At 53.8% G+C, this 16,096-nt stretch overlaps 1 protein-coding gene across 4 annotated transcripts in view; it reads left to right on the top strand.

Annotated features, from left to right (window-relative positions):
- CFAP57 (cilia and flagella associated protein 57) overlaps positions 1 to 16,096 on the top strand; it is a 74,074-nt gene that overhangs the window by 43,010 nt on the left and 14,968 nt on the right. For all 4 annotated transcript variants that reach the window (XM_038558386.1, XM_038558384.1, XM_038558385.1 and 1 more), the window contains 6 exons: positions 2,391 to 2,564; positions 3,401 to 3,559; positions 5,895 to 6,038; positions 11,117 to 11,233; positions 13,264 to 13,398; positions 13,486 to 13,629. In XM_038558386.1, the coding sequence (XP_038414314.1) occupies positions 2,391 to 2,564; positions 3,401 to 3,559; positions 5,895 to 6,038; positions 11,117 to 11,233; positions 13,264 to 13,398; positions 13,486 to 13,629 (873 nt within the window). The remainder of the gene's footprint in view (positions 1 to 2,390; positions 2,565 to 3,400; positions 3,560 to 5,894; positions 6,039 to 11,116; positions 11,234 to 13,263; positions 13,399 to 13,485; positions 13,630 to 16,096) is intronic.

Genomic DNA, 16,096 nt, shown 5'->3' with positions numbered 1-16,096 from the left:
TCCTGCACGAAACGGCAGCAGATGGGGCACCGTAAGCGAGGGCACAGAGTCAGGAAGGGGTGGAATGAGTTTTGAAGGGAATGAGGAAGGAGGTGGCAGAGAAGAGGCCTGGCAGGTGCGTAGCTGAGCACGCAGCTGAGGTTTTAAACCTGAATCCTGGCTGTGTTCATCCTCCGCCCAGTGCTTTTCCTCAGCAGGACTGCGGGGGAGGCCGGCATAGAGCGGCTCTCCTGAGGGCTGCCACAGGCAAACCAGGGCTTCTGGGGAGCAGCCACCAGGGCCAGCCCAGACAGGGGCAGAAGACCAGACGCCTGGAAGACAGTGGAGGACTCCAGACAGGGCTGGGCCCACCTGGGGTCTAACACCGCAGTCACCTGTGCTGAGGGCAGGGCCTGTGTTTGCAGGCCTCGGAGGTGGAGGTGGGCCCAGGCCCGGGGTGGACCTGAGCGTGGGGGTGCCGAGGCAGAGGAGAGACAAAGGTCAGAGCACCCTGGACATTACAGGGTCACCCCCGCCAGTTGTGCCAGGAGGAGGACTGGGCCGCACCCCCACCCCCACGCCCCAAGTCTTCAGGGAGCCGGGAAGGGAGCAGGCCTTGGGCCCAGAGGAGCAGGAAGTAGAGAGCGGAGGTCTCCTCCCAGCAGGCTGGGCTCTGACAGCCCCACGGGGAATGTTCCCGCACAGCCTTGCCGGCCTTCCACCCCTGCCCTGGCCCTCTGCTGCCATCCAGCTCCCTCCCATCCAACCTCATGCAGTGGCCAAGTGTCCCACACAACCTCTGGGCCTCTGCTCTGGATGATTCCCCTTCACCTGGCCGCAGGTCCTCTCCCTTACAACCTCTCTCCCCGCCCACAGGGCTAAGCAGCCTTCCCAGTGTCCTCAGGGTCCCTGGACCCCTGCCTCGTCGGTGGCCTATAGGGTAGCATCCTGCCTTTACTTCCCTTCCCCTGGGGGAGCTTCTCAAGGGCAGGGTCACCCATCAGTGACTTTCAAACCCTGCAAGGGGTGGGCGGGCGTGTCCTAGATGCTCCAGAAATGTTTGTCGACCTCCAGTCAACTGATCTAAGCTTTACCTTTCAGGGGGGCTTGGGGGATGGGGGTGCGGGAGAGGAATCTGCCCCAAGAGGAGAGAGGCTAGAGGAAGGCCAGCACCCTCACAGTGATTACCTCCCCATTTCTTCCTTTGAGTCAAAGATTTCAACTCAGAACTTCCCTAGGAAGTTTCCACCTGGCAGGCCCCCTCACCAACCTGGCTGGCCTACTTTCCTTTCCAGGGACATCTCCCAGAGCTAGAGCCGTGGCTGGCGGGCAACTCTGGGCTGCAAACAGAGCACACCGTGCCAAGGCTTCTGTCTAGCAAGGGTCTGGTGACACATGGCGGGGAAGAGAGAAGCCTTTCTCGGGAGCCCAGTATTAAAACCATGTTGTCTCTCTGAGCCCCTGACACTCACCCCAGGGATGGGTACATGCAGCTTATGAGAATGCCAGGGTCAGGACAAGGGGGACACAGTGGACTCTGACCGCCTGAGGGCTGTAAGCAGAGGAATCACACCCGAGTCAACTCTCAGCCTCCCCCAAGCTGAGTTCATGCCTTTTTTTTTTTTTTAAGATTTTATTTATTTATTCATGAGAGACACACACAGAGAGGCAGAGACACAGGCAGAGGGAGAAACAGGCTCCATGCAGGGAGCCCGATGTGGGACTCGATCCCAGGACCCCAGGATCAGGCCCTGGGCTGAAGGCAGACACCCAACCGCTGAGCCACCCAGGGATCCCAGGCCGAGTTCCTTTTTCCTGCATCCCAGCTCCAGGCTCTGACTCATTCTGTACCAGCTGCTATGCAGATTGTTCTTGGTGAGCAGAGAGATGTGGCCCTGCCATCAAGGAGCTTCCATGCCCATGAGGGAGCCTGTCAAACAGGCAATTAGAGTATGATGCAAAGTGTTGGGGGACATGCAGGGCATTGGGTTAAGGAGCAGGAGATCAGAGTTAAAGACTCTCTTTCACTCAGGTAGTGGCCAAGTACCTACTGTGTGCCCCTGCAGGGTGTACTCTGGGACCCTGGGAGTGGGCAGAATAGACTAGGTTTCTACCTTCTAGGAACTTCTGTCTATTGGGAAAGACGACCAAGTAGTTCCACAGATACAAAATTACAACCGTCAGCAGTTCAGTGACAGAAAGACAAAGGAAGCATGGGTGTCAGTGTGAGGAAACCAGAGGTGGAGAGGGTCAGGGGTGTCGGGAAGGTGGTCACTGAGGTGCTGGAGGCCGCAGCCCCATCTGGTAGGGAGAGAAGGGAAGACAGAGGACAGACGGGAGGACAGTGGGAGGTAAGGGGACGCAGGGCCCTGGATCCCATGTGTGCAGTGACCCCCGGCTCCCCGTTTCAGGCCCAGGAAGACGTCAGGCAGCAGCTGCGGGAGTTTGAGGAGACCAAGAAGCAGATTGAAAATGACGAGGACCAAGAAATCCAAGATATCAAAACCAAGTACAAGAAAAAGCTGCGGGATGAAAAGGAATCGAACCTGCGGCTCAAAGGAGAAACTGGCATCATGAGGAAGAAGGTATGATGGGCCCGGGCTTCCGCCAGAGCTGAATTGCTGCGAGTAGCTCTGTTCCCCCTGCCCCCCAGGCACCCTGCCCTCCCCTCCTCGGGGCTCTCCCTGCTGCATCCTTTTCACAGTGATGGTGATGTTTGCCAGGACACTGGTGGACACCCCCGGCTCTCATGGCTGGGCAAGTAGGATTTAGTCGGTTTTCAGAGTTCAACCTCTGGTAGAGATGGAGATGAGGCTCTCGAGTGGGTGGGAGGCCTGGCGGTGTAGGAAGCTTGGTTTATGAGGCGGATACATATTTGTAGTCACTGGCGGTGGGGTGAACAGAGATTCAGGTCACAGATCCTTGCAGAATTGGGTTTCCCCAACATGTTTAGCCTCAGAGAAGCCAACTTCAAGGCAAAGTCACGTGCCTTCCCGCTAGAAGTCCCACCACCTGTCAATCCAGGGAACAGTGTCATCTTCCCTTCTCAGACTTGGGCAAGGTGGCTCATCCATTACAGTATCGGTGACCTTGGTAGGGCACAGATCCCCACCTTTCAAGGTCGGTGGAGTCATGGAAAAGTCTGGGTCCACCTGGGGCACTGGTCTCCAGAGCTTCTTGACCCGGACAGTCCATCCTTGCAGAGGGGACATGGGTTGGATCTTACCAGATAGAATGCTACGTTACTCACGTGGCCTGGGAAATGCCTGACCTGTCCCAAATCTCCAAAAAGTCACTCCTAGAAGCCCAGAAATATTGAGTGCTGGATGTGTTTGCAGCTCATGAGGGTGGGGAGTCGGGGTCACAGGTTGGTGACGGGGAGGCGGAGACTCTGGTGGTCTCTGTAATCTTGTATCCACAGTTCAGCAGCCTGCAGAAGGAGATCGAAGAGCGAACCAATGACATCGAGAGCCTGAAGGGGGAGCAGGTGAAGCTGCAAGGGGTCATTAAGTCCCTGGAGAAGGACATCCTGGGCCTCAAGCGGGAAATCCAGGAAAGAGACGAGACCATTCAAGATAAGGTGAAGGCTCATCTCCCTCAGCCACTCCTAGGCGGACCCAGGGGAGGAGGACAAAGTTCAGGAGAGGGTCCCCGGATGCTTGGAACACATTCATTGAACCTGATGGGGGCTGAGTGGTCTGTGAAGTACCTGCTGTGCGCTTGGCACTGGGCCGCTAGCGGTAAACACACCACACTCAGTTCTCTCAGCCACCCCAGCAGCCACAAGGGGACCCAGCTGTGGAGCTCAGGAGATGGCATTCCAGGCAGTTTGGGATCTTGCCCAAGGTCATGTCGTCAAGGGGTGACAGACTTGGGGCAAGAGCATGAGTCATCTGACTACAGGGCCCCTGCTCTTCGGTGCTCCAAGCATCCTCGGGAGACCATGCCCATGGGCCGGGGACAGCTCACCTGCCCCATTGCACACTCCTTGTGGTTGGCCTACAACTACTAGGCCAGCCACAGGAAGCTGGTGTCCCTTTTCAGGATGCCTTTCTTACAAAATACTTAGAAGACCAACATCACATTTTGTGTGGCCTATCAAAATTTTGTATCCTCCTTCCAAGCATATCCAGGCCGTGTGCCCTTTGGCCCATCCCCTCACCATTCCTGGGTCAGGCAGGCAGTGTTCTCCTGAGATCGTGGCCTTCAGCACCGGTTAATTGGGTTCCAGCACAGGCTTTGCCATTTACTGACCACAGGACCTTGCGTAACTTCTCTAAGTCTCATTTTCTCGCCTGTGAGGTGGGATCTGCTAAAGGGACACGTGATGGTGCCTGCGTGAAACTTCTGTATGTGCGTGTTCGTGCTTGTGTCTGGCCATTGGTGTAGGGAGGGTCCAAAGCTCTCTTCAGATTCTCTAAGGGCGGTTGACAAGAAAGAGGGTAAGTCGTCCTGATCTAAAATTGCAACAGTCTCAGCCCAACGGCCTTCCTTCCCACTTCCTGCACTGGCTCCCCGCCACCGGGCTCTGTAATCGTGTCATCCTTCCACTTAAAATTCTCCCGTAGCTCTCCGTTGCCTGTGGCAAGGCAACAAAGTTTTTTCCGTAAAGGGCTAATAGTAAATATTTTGTCTGTCACACTACTGAGCTCTGCCCCTATGTTGTAAAACCAGCCGTAGACCATACACGAATGAGGGGGCTTGGCCATGTTCCAACAAGACTTTATTGGAAACAGGTCAGATTTGACCCAAGGGCCAGAGTTGGCCAACTCTAACCTCCTTTAACCCCAGCACGCAGACCCCTGGCCTCCTCCCCCTCCTATTCTTCAGCCCGATTTCTCACTTCCCCGTGAACCACCGCTTTACACACCCACTAGTTGTTCTTGGCACCCACGGTATATGCTGTGCCTCCCGGGCTGTCCTCCTTTACAACACCTGTAGCAGGGTAGGGCTACACTCGTTGACACATGTGCTTTCCCAGCTAGAACTTTCTCCATTAGGGCAGGGACTGTGTCCTACTTCTATCTGGAATCTCAGACCTTAGCGAAAAGTCTTCCTTCAAGAAATGTTTGATGGACAGATAGATCTACATCCCAGTTACAATCGATTTGTAACAAATTCTCCCAAAATGTAGTGGTGCAGAACAGTAATTGTTTTATTATGCTCTCAGATTCCGTGGGTCTGGCATTTGGACCAGGACAAGATGGCACGTATTCGTCCCCATGGCAGGGACCTTGCTGGGCCTCGAGCAGGGGTGACTGAAATAGTGGGGGAGGGGGGCTAGAAGATAGTATCCAAGGTGGCTTCATCATGCTCATGTCCAGTCCCTTGGCCGGGGGCAGGGGTTGGGAGGCTGGGCTCAACTGAGACTGTCCACCAGAGACCAGCGTGCTCCTTAGCCTGAAGGTCTCACCAGAGAGGGCTTCTTGCCGAGCAGATGGCCTCCCTCAGAGCACAAGTCCCAAGAGAACCAGGTGGAAGCTGCTTGGCCTCTTCTGAGCTAGCCTGGGAAGCCCCCCAGCATCACTCAAGCTGCATTCTTTGGGTTACAAGCCAACCATAAGTCCAGCCGGATGCAAGAGAAGGTTAATTAGATCTTAGCTCCTGGTGGAGAAGCCTACAGTCACATTGTAGAAGAGTGTCTGGGATGAGAGATGCTGTCGAGGCCAGCTTTGGAAAAAACAGGCATTGACAACCTGTATTTGAGTGAGTGAGTGGATGAACAAGGTCCTGGCACAGAAGCCAAGGAGTCCACGCCGCAGCCCAGTGCGGGAGCCGGCCTCTGTAACCCCACCGGCCGGACAGCCGGCTGTGGCAGCTCAGCCAGCTCTCAGGATTTATGTCCTTTGCCTGCAGGGGATTCCATAGACCATGGCCTCCTGCTAGCTCTCACTTCTCTCTCATCTCGCCCACAGGAGAAGCGCATCTATGATCTGAAAAAGAAAAACCAAGAACTAGAGAAATTCAAGTTTGTGCTTGACTACAAAATAAAGGAGCTAAAGAAGCAAATAGAACCGCGGGAGAATGAGATCAAGGTGATGAAGGAGCAGATTCAGGAGGTGAGAGCCATCTGCGACAACGCTCTGGCCTCTTGGACCCAGGTCTCCTCCCCACTATTCCTGACTGGCCTGAAAGCAAGGAGAGAAGGCTCTCCTCCCAGGCCCGCCTGCTCCCAAGGTGTGTGGGCCTCCACTCTGCGGAGGAAGCCACAGCAGAGGCCCAGCAGGAGCGCAATGCTTTAAGATTTGGCTTGGGTGGGCCTGGACCCTGCCCGCAGCTTAGGGCCGGCGCCCTGGGTTCTCCGCGGGAAGCCAGCAGGGGGCAGCGTGTCCTCGGCCACCAGATCTGTGCGCCGGGGAGCGCCACCCCTCCCGTTGCACCTTTTTTTCTGTCTGGGAATGTTGGTGGGGGCGGATGCGGAGCTGCCGTGCTTGGACCTGATTTGAGGAGGAATGGGAAGTCGTGAAGGCTCTTGAGCAGGAGAGCGACAGCGTTAAGTGTGTGTTCTGGGAAGCAGACAGGCTGGAGAGAGAGAGGAGAGATTAAAAGCAAGATCAACAGGACGAGGGCTCCTGAGAGTCCCGAGGGATACAAGGGTCCCCTTCCGGCCCCTCTGGCCCAGGTACAGTGCATCTCCTTAAGCACATGGCAGCTGACCATGGGCTCCACGGTGGATGGAAAACCGAATTCCTGGGGCACCTGCGTGGCTCAGTCGGTTAAGCCCCTGGCTCTTCATTTTGGCTCAGGTCAGGATCTCAGGGTTGGGCTCTGTGCTCAGCCAGAAGTCTGCTCAAGGATTCTCTCCTTCTCTCCCTTCCCCCCATTCTTTGTCCGTCTCCCACTCCCCACTTGTGTGCCCCCCACTCTCTCAAATAAATAAATCTTTTTTATTTTTTATTTTTATTTTTTTTATTTTTTATAATAAATTTATTTTTTATTGGTGTTCAATTTGCCAACATACAGAATAACACCCAGAGCTCATCCCGTCAAGTGCCCCCCTCAGTGCCTGTCACTCAGTCATCCCCACCCCCCGCCCTCCTCCCTTCCACCATCCCTAGTTCGTTTCCCAGAGTTAGGAGTCTTTATGTTCTGTCTCCCTTTCTGATATTTCCCACACATTTCTTCTCCCTTCCCTTATATTCCCTTTCACTATTAGAAATGACAAATACCCACCATTTGCCTCAACGTGGATGGAACTGGAGGGTATTATGCTGAGTGAAGTAAGTCAATCAGAGAAGGACAAACATTGTATGTTCTCATTCATTTGGGGAATATAAATAAATAAATCTTTTTAAAACACCTGAATTCCTGACTCCCCCTTCCTCCCGCTTCCTGTTTCTCAGTAAACGGTTCACAACCCAGGCACTTAAGGTGTAAGTGTAGAGCCTTCTGGACTCTCTTCCCCTGACTGCCCTATCCCATCTGATGGACATCCCAGAGACATCTCAAATCCAGCCCTCCGTCCTCTCCACTGCCTCTGTCATCTGCCGTCTGGACTTGACTCCACCTTCCAGCCTGGTCTCCACATACAGGCCGCAGCAAACCCCTACTGGAGTCCCGTCCTGCCTGGAATAAAATCCACAGTCCCTACTGGGGCCCTGCGTGATCCCGGTGCTACCCCTTAGCAGCCTGGTCTGCAGGCCCCCTCCCCGGCGCCAGCCCAAAGGCCTTCCCACAGTTAGGCTCCCCACCCGTGTCCGTGTTCGCTGATCGTGCTGAGCAAGGACACAAGTAACGTGTGTCCGAGCATCCACGGCCTCCGTAGAATGGGATACCCAGGAGCTATGGTGGAGAAAAGCCTAGCCTTTCCTCTCTAGGGGACCCAGGGAGGAAGTCGGGTGGCAGGATCAGTCCAGGGCTAGAGCGCGTCCAGAGGGAGTGTGACTTTCTCCCTGGCCTCTGGGAAAAGGTAGGGTGTCCCCAGCTGACCACAGAGCTGCCTCCTCTGGGCTCCCTGCCATTCGTGAGTGACTTCAGTGACCAGATGTGGCTGTCCAAAAAGGAGCCCCACTCGTTGGGAAGTCAGTGTGCTGCAGGACCCTGAGATCACTGTCCCATTTCCCCTCCTTGTCTGTCAGGGAGATTTACATGCAGGTCACTTACTTTCCACCCCAACACACCTGAAGGATTGCTCCCTTCTCCCATCAGTAACTGGACCAGCCATGGCACTGCTCCTCAGCGGGGATAGGCCTGCACCCCAACAGTGATTCAAACAGGGCTCCTCCTACCCCGACCCCCTGATGCCCGGTGCTGCCAGGGCTGATATCTGGGCCAGATTCCTTCCCAGGTGCCTCTGGGGGTCAGAGGCCCATTTCCCCCACCCACCGCCAATCTCCTGTGAAGTTCCTTTTCCTCCAAGAAGGGAACTGCAAGCCCGCGGGCTTGTCCGTGGAGCTGAGACCTCCATGAAGGACAGTCTCGTACTCCCTGGAACCAGGTGCCTCCCTGCATGTTTACTTCTCCAGCTGCTCCTTGAGGAGACAGGACTCCTCCCCAGGGAGACAGTGTCCGGAACCTTGTCATTTTTCTTCACACTTTACTCCTCTAGTGCGAGGTTTCTAAACCTCAGCATTATAACATTTTAGGGTGGGTAATTCTGTGTTATGGGGAGCTGCCCCATGCACTGTAGGATATTGAGCAACATCCCTGGTCTCTCACCCATTAGATGCCGGTGGCAATCCTCCCCTTCCCCCAGATGTGACAACCAAAAATGTCTCCACTTGTTGCCAAATGTCCCCTAAGGGGTAAAATGCCTCTTTCCTGTCCCATCCCTTCCCCCCTAGCCCCCCCATTGAGAGTCACTGAGTGTAAGGAGTAACACATGGAAGAGTAGATGGGATTTCCTCACCAGGAAGAGGATGCTTATTCTTGCATGCTGGCTAGTATCCTAGCTGTCCAGCCGGCTATTCAAATTCAGCATATTTCACAATTTTTCTCTGAAATAGGTTATTTTTGTTAGCATATTTTGACACTTTGCCTGTACGCCTTTCTAACCTTATCTGCCATTTCTGGCTTCAAGACTGCAGGGAAAGAGGTACAGGCAGCTGTAGGCACTCAGACATGATCTTGGAGGAGCGCCTTTCTCTCTTCCAGCCACTGTTCCCTTGGTCTGGGCACCCTCGTGCCACCTCCTGCCTCCAGTGTTGCTCTCTCTGGTAGGACCTCTACACCAGGCCTTAGGTAGCACCTGCTAGGGACTCCCTGAGCTTTCAGGATAAAGGCCAACCCTCTGATCCATGTAAACGTCAGGCCAGGATGGAGGCCAAACTTCTCCCCGTTCGAGCCTCTGCCCCTGGGTCCTGCTGACCCAGCTCAGCCAGCCTCTCCGGCCCCAGTCCCCCTCCCTCACATGCACCCGTCCTGCAGCCCCCGGACCACCTGTAGCCCACGGAGATGCACTGGGCAGCCCACGCCTCTGGTCGTCTCTGTGCATGGCCTGTTCTCTCTGCCTGGGGTTCTCCTTCTTGACTTTGTCCTCCAATGCCTATTGGTCTGGCAAAACCTGACTGAGCATCCCTTTTCTGGATCTCACTTCTGGATCCTCCATGCATGCAGGAGGCCCTTTCTACCTGGACCTGCCCTCTTATTCCTCTAGACTTGCGGCCTCCTGAAGACAGAAACCACCTGTTCATCAGTTCTGTATCCCCGTGCCTATGATGGCTGGCCCGCACTCTGCAGGGGACACAATCTTTCTTTAGCTGTGCACATCCCCCCACAAGGTAGCCTCCACGAGGTGGATCAACATAGCTCCACCAGCATTGCGTATTTATCTTTTCACTCCTCTTCCAGAAGGCAGGTTGCTTCAAGCACTCCTCTCCTTCCTCCTTGTGGCTCCCCTTTGCCTTAAACATTTGCCGTGTGCTCCTCTATTCAGACGAATATCTACTGAGTGCTGCCTTCCTGTCAGACATTGGGTCGAAGGGCTATTCCATCTCTACAGAATGCTTCCAATGATTATAACATTCTACAAGCTGCCCCTTCATGTCCAGAACATGGGTGTGGCTCACTAGGGGTCCTGGTATCCCAGAAGATGGTCAGGAGCTTTGAAATCTGACCAAAGGGCCTGGGATAGACTAGAGGAGCTACTCCATCCAACCATGAAAAAAACCTAGTGAACTGTCTCATTCCCCCCCCAAAAAAAGTAGCAAATCTCTCTATCAACAGGAATACTAGTGTCCACCAGATTTGGTGCATCAACCAAACATCATCCCTTTGCTTTTGATAGAAATCAGATCAACTGAGAGCTCACATACGTCTGGTCTCTTCCTAATCAGAAGCTCCCATTGTCATTCACAGTGTCTCTGGTTAATACAAATAACAAATCTTTCCGAAGCTCATTGGTGATCTTTTCCTTTTCTTTGAGGATGAGACATTCTCCTCAGTTGTACTTTTGAAGACCTTTTCCACAGAATGATTGAGGTGGAGTTTCCTTAGACTGGGAACACCTACCTGCTGGTCCCTTACAACTTTTTGCTTTGGGATCGACTCTGATGGCCTGTGGCCCCAAAGGGTCATGATCCACTCACATGATTTCACAAAGTAGGCAAGGAAGGTGCTTCTCTGTAGAACCCTGCCTCAGGCTACAGGCTGCAGGTTCCAGTACTTGAGAGTAACCAAGTAATAAAGATTCAAGAAAAGAAGGTAATTAGCGTGGCTGAAGGAACAGGGAAACTAAGGGAAAAATTCAGAGCCTGCTTATAGAAATACATGGTCTGGCTTAATATATCTACCAAAGGGTAGAGGCTTTGGGAATAGCAAGGAGTTAAGAAGAAAGGTTTCAGGGGTGCCTGAGTGGCTCAGTCGGCTGGGTGTCTGACTCTTGATTTCAGCTCCAGTCATGATAGGGTCGTGAGATCAAGCCCCACATCAGAATCCACAGTGTGGAGCCTGCTTGAGATTCTCTTCCTCTCCCTCTGCCCCTCCCCTGCCCACTCTCCTGTGTGTGCACTGGCTCTCTCTCTCTCTCTTTCAAAAAGGAGAAAGAAGAAAGGTTTCATTGCAGAGGACATAGGTAGGAGCTAGAAAAGAAAAGCCTTGGTAGCCAGCGAAAACTTCCCACTGAAAGGCTTCATTCTCAAATATAATTTGCATTCCCTTACTTTCTTATTCTTGACTTTTCCCCCCTTGATCTCTGTAGATGGAAGCAGAACTGGAACATTTCCATAAGCAGAACACACAGCTGGAGCTGAACATCACGGAATTGTGGCAGAAACTAAGAGCCACCGATCAGGAGATGCACAGAGAGAGACAGAAGGTGCGAGGATTTCAGAGTCTGGTAGATCTTGGATTTAGGATCTGGCACCTGTCTGCAGCGGGCAGCTGGCTTCCAAGAGAAGGCGCCAGCCCATTGCTAAGATACATTCCCATTTTAACTCACTCTCCACTTGCTCACAGCCCTGCCTGGTTTCGTGCCCATGCAAATGTACACGACTGCATCCATCTGAGACTATTAGGACTTTGGGTAAAGTGCTCAAGGGGATGGGAAGCCAGTTCCATAAAGCTGCTTGCAGCATTAGCTTGTTGAGCCTGGGAAGGATAATGCTCAGAGAAGCCATTTGTAGGCAGTGGCAAAAGGTTTTGACTATCAGAAACAAAACAAAACAAAACAAAACAAAAACATGCTGAAACAAGGAGAGCCTCAGAAATTGTTTATTCCAGTCTCTTTAGGTAATAAATAAGGTAAGTAAGGCCAGAGAGATTAGAAATCTTAAAAATGTCACCCAGCACCCATAGCTACGTAGTATACTCAGAGCCAGCACCGAGAACTAGGTCCTTTGGTTCTGGGCCGGCACCTGGCTGCACCCCCACCCCTAGCACAGGGCCCCCCATGTTGGTTGAGTGATTTTTTTCCATCCCCCACATCGAGCATCGACAATGTACTAGGTCTTAGGGAAGCTGCAGAGCTACCCACGTGAACTGACACAGACCTTGCCCTTCACAGACTGAACAGTGGTGGCTGTCCACAACAGGCTAGGTGGTTTGTGGTATGGACACACCAATCATAATGCAAGATGAGGGGTTATGATATATGAACAGAGGGTTATGGGAGCAAAGAGAAAGGAGGGGCCCTCCAGGTCGGGGGTACAGGAGAATGGGTATCAGAAAGCAGGATGGAAGAGTAAGTCTCTGGCCCAGGTGTACAACTGAAACCAGTCAGCCCAATTTGATCAGGTTTTCACTCCCCACTCACAGCAGACCCTCCTGAGGGTCAGGAAGGATAAACCCCGGTGAGCTCAGAAGGGGGACGGGGAAGCACTGGCCCAGGGGCCTGCAGGAGAGAAGCTATCCTATCCATCTAGGCTCAGAAAGGAATAGGGTGACCACTCGCGCTTCCTTTCATCTTTCAAGGCCTGTGGTCTTGAAAAGAATCCAGAACCGATGAAGGAAACTTCTGTGTGGCCTTTTTTTTTTTTTTTAATAATAAATTTATTTTTATTGGTGTTCAATTTGCCAACATACAGAATAACACCCAGTGCTCATCCCATTAAGTACCCCCCTCAGTGCCCGTCACCCAGTCACCCCCACCCCCCACCCTCCTCCCCTTCCACCACCCCTAGGTCGTTTCCTAGAGTTAGTCTTCCATGTTCTGTCTCCCTCTGTGATATTTCCTACCCATTTCTTCTCCCTTCCCCTCTATTCCCTTTCACTATCGTTTATATCCCCCAAATGAATGAGACCATATAATGTTTGTCCTTCTCCGATTGATTTATTTCACTCAGCATAATACCCTCCAGGTCCATCCAGGTTGAAGCAAAGGTGGGTATTTGTCCTTTCTAATGGCTGAGGAATATTCCATTGTATACATAAACCACATCTTCTTTATCCATTCATCTTTCGATGGACACCGAGGCTCCTTCCACAGTTTGGCTATTGTGGATATTGCTGCTAGAAACATCGGGGTGCAGGTGTCCCGGCGTTTCATTGCATCTGAATCTTTGGGGTAAATCCCCAACAGTGCAATTGCTGGGTCGTAGGGCAGGTCTATTTTTAACTCTTTGAGGAACCTCCACACAGTTTTCCAGAGTGGCTGCACCAGTTCACATTCTCTGTGTGGCCTTTTAAAGATGAAGCTCTGCGGGCAGGTGCACAGGGTTTTGGGTACCTGTCTCTGGCTCTCGGCTATGCGCCCAGCCAGATCTCTGTGTCCACTGTGGGCCCCGGCAGCCAACCCCAAGGCCCAGGGGAGGCGTCTCTCATCTTACTGCTGCCATCTGCCTCGGCCTGCACCCCCTCCACCCCTCCCAGAGCCCCTGCAGTGCCAGGAGCAAATGCCTGTGGTTGCAGGAGCGGGACTTGGAGGCGCTGGTCAAACGGTTCAAGACAGACCTTCACAACTGCGTGGCGTACATCCAGGAGCCCCGGCTCCTGAAGGAGAAGGTCCGAGCTCTGTTTGAGAAGTACGTGCAGCGGGCAGACATGGTGAGCTCTGCTTCCCTTGCTCACCTTCTCTCCCGGGGGTTCCCCCGCCCCCCCCGAGTCCCTCGCTGAGAAGCCCTCCGCCCTCAGGTGGAGATCGCAGGGCTGAACACCGACCTGCAGCAGGAGTACGCCCGTCAGCGGGAGCACCTGGAGAGAAACCTGGCCACTCTCAAGAAGAAGGTGGTCAAGGAGAGTGAGCTGCACCGCACTGATTACGTCCGCATCATGCAGGTGCCCGCACCCCTCGCGTGTCCCGCTCGTCTGGGGACCGCTGCCTTTCTCTACAGCCCTCTCTTTGCCTCCCCTCCTCTGGCTTCCCAGAGCTCCACCTGGCAGGGGCCGTGACCAAGAGCCTTTCCACGCTTTTCTAGATGTTTCCTTCCCCACCCCTGTCCTGCCAATGCCCATTCATTTCCACCCCGAACCCCGACTTCACAGGCACCGTTTCTTCCCCCTGCCCCCGCCCATCTCTATCCAAGGCCTCCCCATCTCCTTGCCCCCTCTGGCCCTCCATCCACGTGATGTTATCTCTCCTGAGTCACGCTCTCCTCTTTTTCCTTGGTTTCCAACTGTGATTTCACCTTACTTTTTTTTATTATTATTATTTATGATAGTCATCACAGAGAGAGAAAGGCAGAGACACAGGCAGAGGGAGAAGCAGGCGCCATGCAGGGAGCCTGATGTGGGATTCGATCCAGGGTCTCCAGGATCACACCCCGGGCCAAAGGCAGGCGCCAAACTGCTGTGCCACCCAGGGATCCCCTCACCTTACTTTGTTTTGCTGTTTTTTATTCTGCTCTGTGAATCACACGATCCCCAATGGCCCAGCTCCCTCCAACCACACCTGGCTCCACCCGCCTCATCTGCCTTTTCTGGTGCCTCAGGTGCCTTCCCTTATCTCTTGGGTCCAGGGCCAACCACACCCACAACAGTGTTGGCCTCACTCGGGTTTGATGAACTGCCCACACCCACCTCCCAGGAGCCTTCACGGGGCTGTTCGGAAGTCCTGACCCCATTACTGCCGCCTCCACTTAGCGCATTATCAGGACTGCGCGTCAGGATCCTTCTGCCAGATTTCTGTTTGAGTATCAGTATCGTCTGAGGCAATTAATGTGATTTAATATCAAAAGGGATCATCAGAATCACGTTTATAAGGCACGTACCTTTTTATGTTTGTATTTCTTTAATGCCATAATTAAAATACTGGGATGGGAGGGGCTGCAGTTGGATTGAAACAAACCAGTTACCAGCTGGGCCAGTCCCAGTCCCAGTCCCCCCACAGGCAGCAGAGATTCAGGCCCAGACCCAGGCACCGCGGGCCTTGTGCCATCCCGCAAGCAGCCCCTGCCCCAGAGCAGCCCACGCCGCCAAACCACGGCCTCCTCCTGGGCCAGGGAAGCACTCAGAAGCCCAGAGAGAGCAGTACATCTGGCTGGTGGGACCCTTTTGGCACCAGCAGCGGATACACAGAGCCACTGCTAAGGGTCTCAAGGCCCCCAGCACGGAGAGCCCCCGGGGTTCTGGAAGGCGGCCCACTGGCCGGTGGGACCAGGGTGACTACAGAGGCAGCTGACAGCTGGTGACATTGCTAGGCCTTTGTCTGTGCCCTGCCACCAGAGCACAGGCCTGTCGGGCCCTCCAGGGGCGGGGTCCCTCTCTCTGTGCCAAGCAGATTTGGTAAAGCTAATGTCAGTCCCAGCAGAAGAAAGAAAAGGAAAGACCACAGGCTACCAGAGGGTGCAGGTCCCAGGACGACACCTCTCAGGTCAGGCACAGGTCTTCTTTTGCTCCCTGGGACCCCAGAGGATATGTGCACCCTTGTCCTGGGCAGGGTGAGATGGTGGAGGGAGCAAAGAGATAGAAGCAGCACTCTTGCCCAGCCCTGCCACTCCCTGATGGCTGGCAGAGGGAGCCATAAACCAGGGGAAGTCCCCGCAAGACTGCTTTCTCCAGCAGCTTTGTAAAGCAGTGTGCTGCGGAGGAGTCTGCGGATCCATAGAGGGGGCCCTGGGAGGCAGGATTCTAGGTCCCCATCCCCTTGCCTACAGTAGGCTCTGTGTCAGATTTTGTTTAGAAGAAAGGAAGGGAGGGAGGGAGAGAAAGAGAAAGAAAAGAAAGGAAGCAAGAGAAAAGGGAAGAAGAAAAACTTTCAAAGCCATCGTTTTCAATTATAAAAATTGCTTCCTTCTTTGATCTTAAGCTGAAGGAGAGGGCCCAGGCCAGGACCAGGCAAGGTGTCAGGCAGGAGAAACGAGAGTGGGCACTGTCTGTCTAAACCCAGTTTATCCTGCCCCCGCCCCGCTTACTGGGAGACCTTGGGGAAAGTCCTCAGCCTCCCCAGGAGCCTCCTTCCCTATCCGTAAAATGGGAAAGGAAGTACCAACCTCAGTAAGTTACTCCAGGGATTAAATAAGATGACTAATGTAAAGCATGAGGTACTGGTCTCTGGTCATTACGAACAGGTGCTCTGAAAAATGCTCTCTCCCTTCTGGTCCTCTCACCTAAAGACCTACTCGAGAACCAAGGCAGAAGTCAGTGGGAAAGCCTGGAAGGCCATCCCAGCAAAGACCAGGGCTGCCCGTGGGCTGGGGACATGGGAGGGAGGAATTGCACAACTGCTCCCAGACTCCCTAGCTGGTGGCCTGGGGGCCTGGTGCCTTGCTGTGTCGGTAAGAACCTGCCTCTGCAGGTGCCAAGG

This window comes from Canis lupus, chromosome 15 (genome assembly GCF_011100685.1).
Source record: "Canis lupus familiaris isolate Mischka breed German Shepherd chromosome 15, alternate assembly UU_Cfam_GSD_1.0, whole genome shotgun sequence".
NCBI classification, from domain to species: Eukaryota; Metazoa; Chordata; class Mammalia; order Carnivora; family Canidae; genus Canis; species Canis lupus.
The sequence above is the reverse complement of the archived record's forward strand: the minus strand, read 5'-3'. Positions and strand labels throughout refer to the sequence as shown.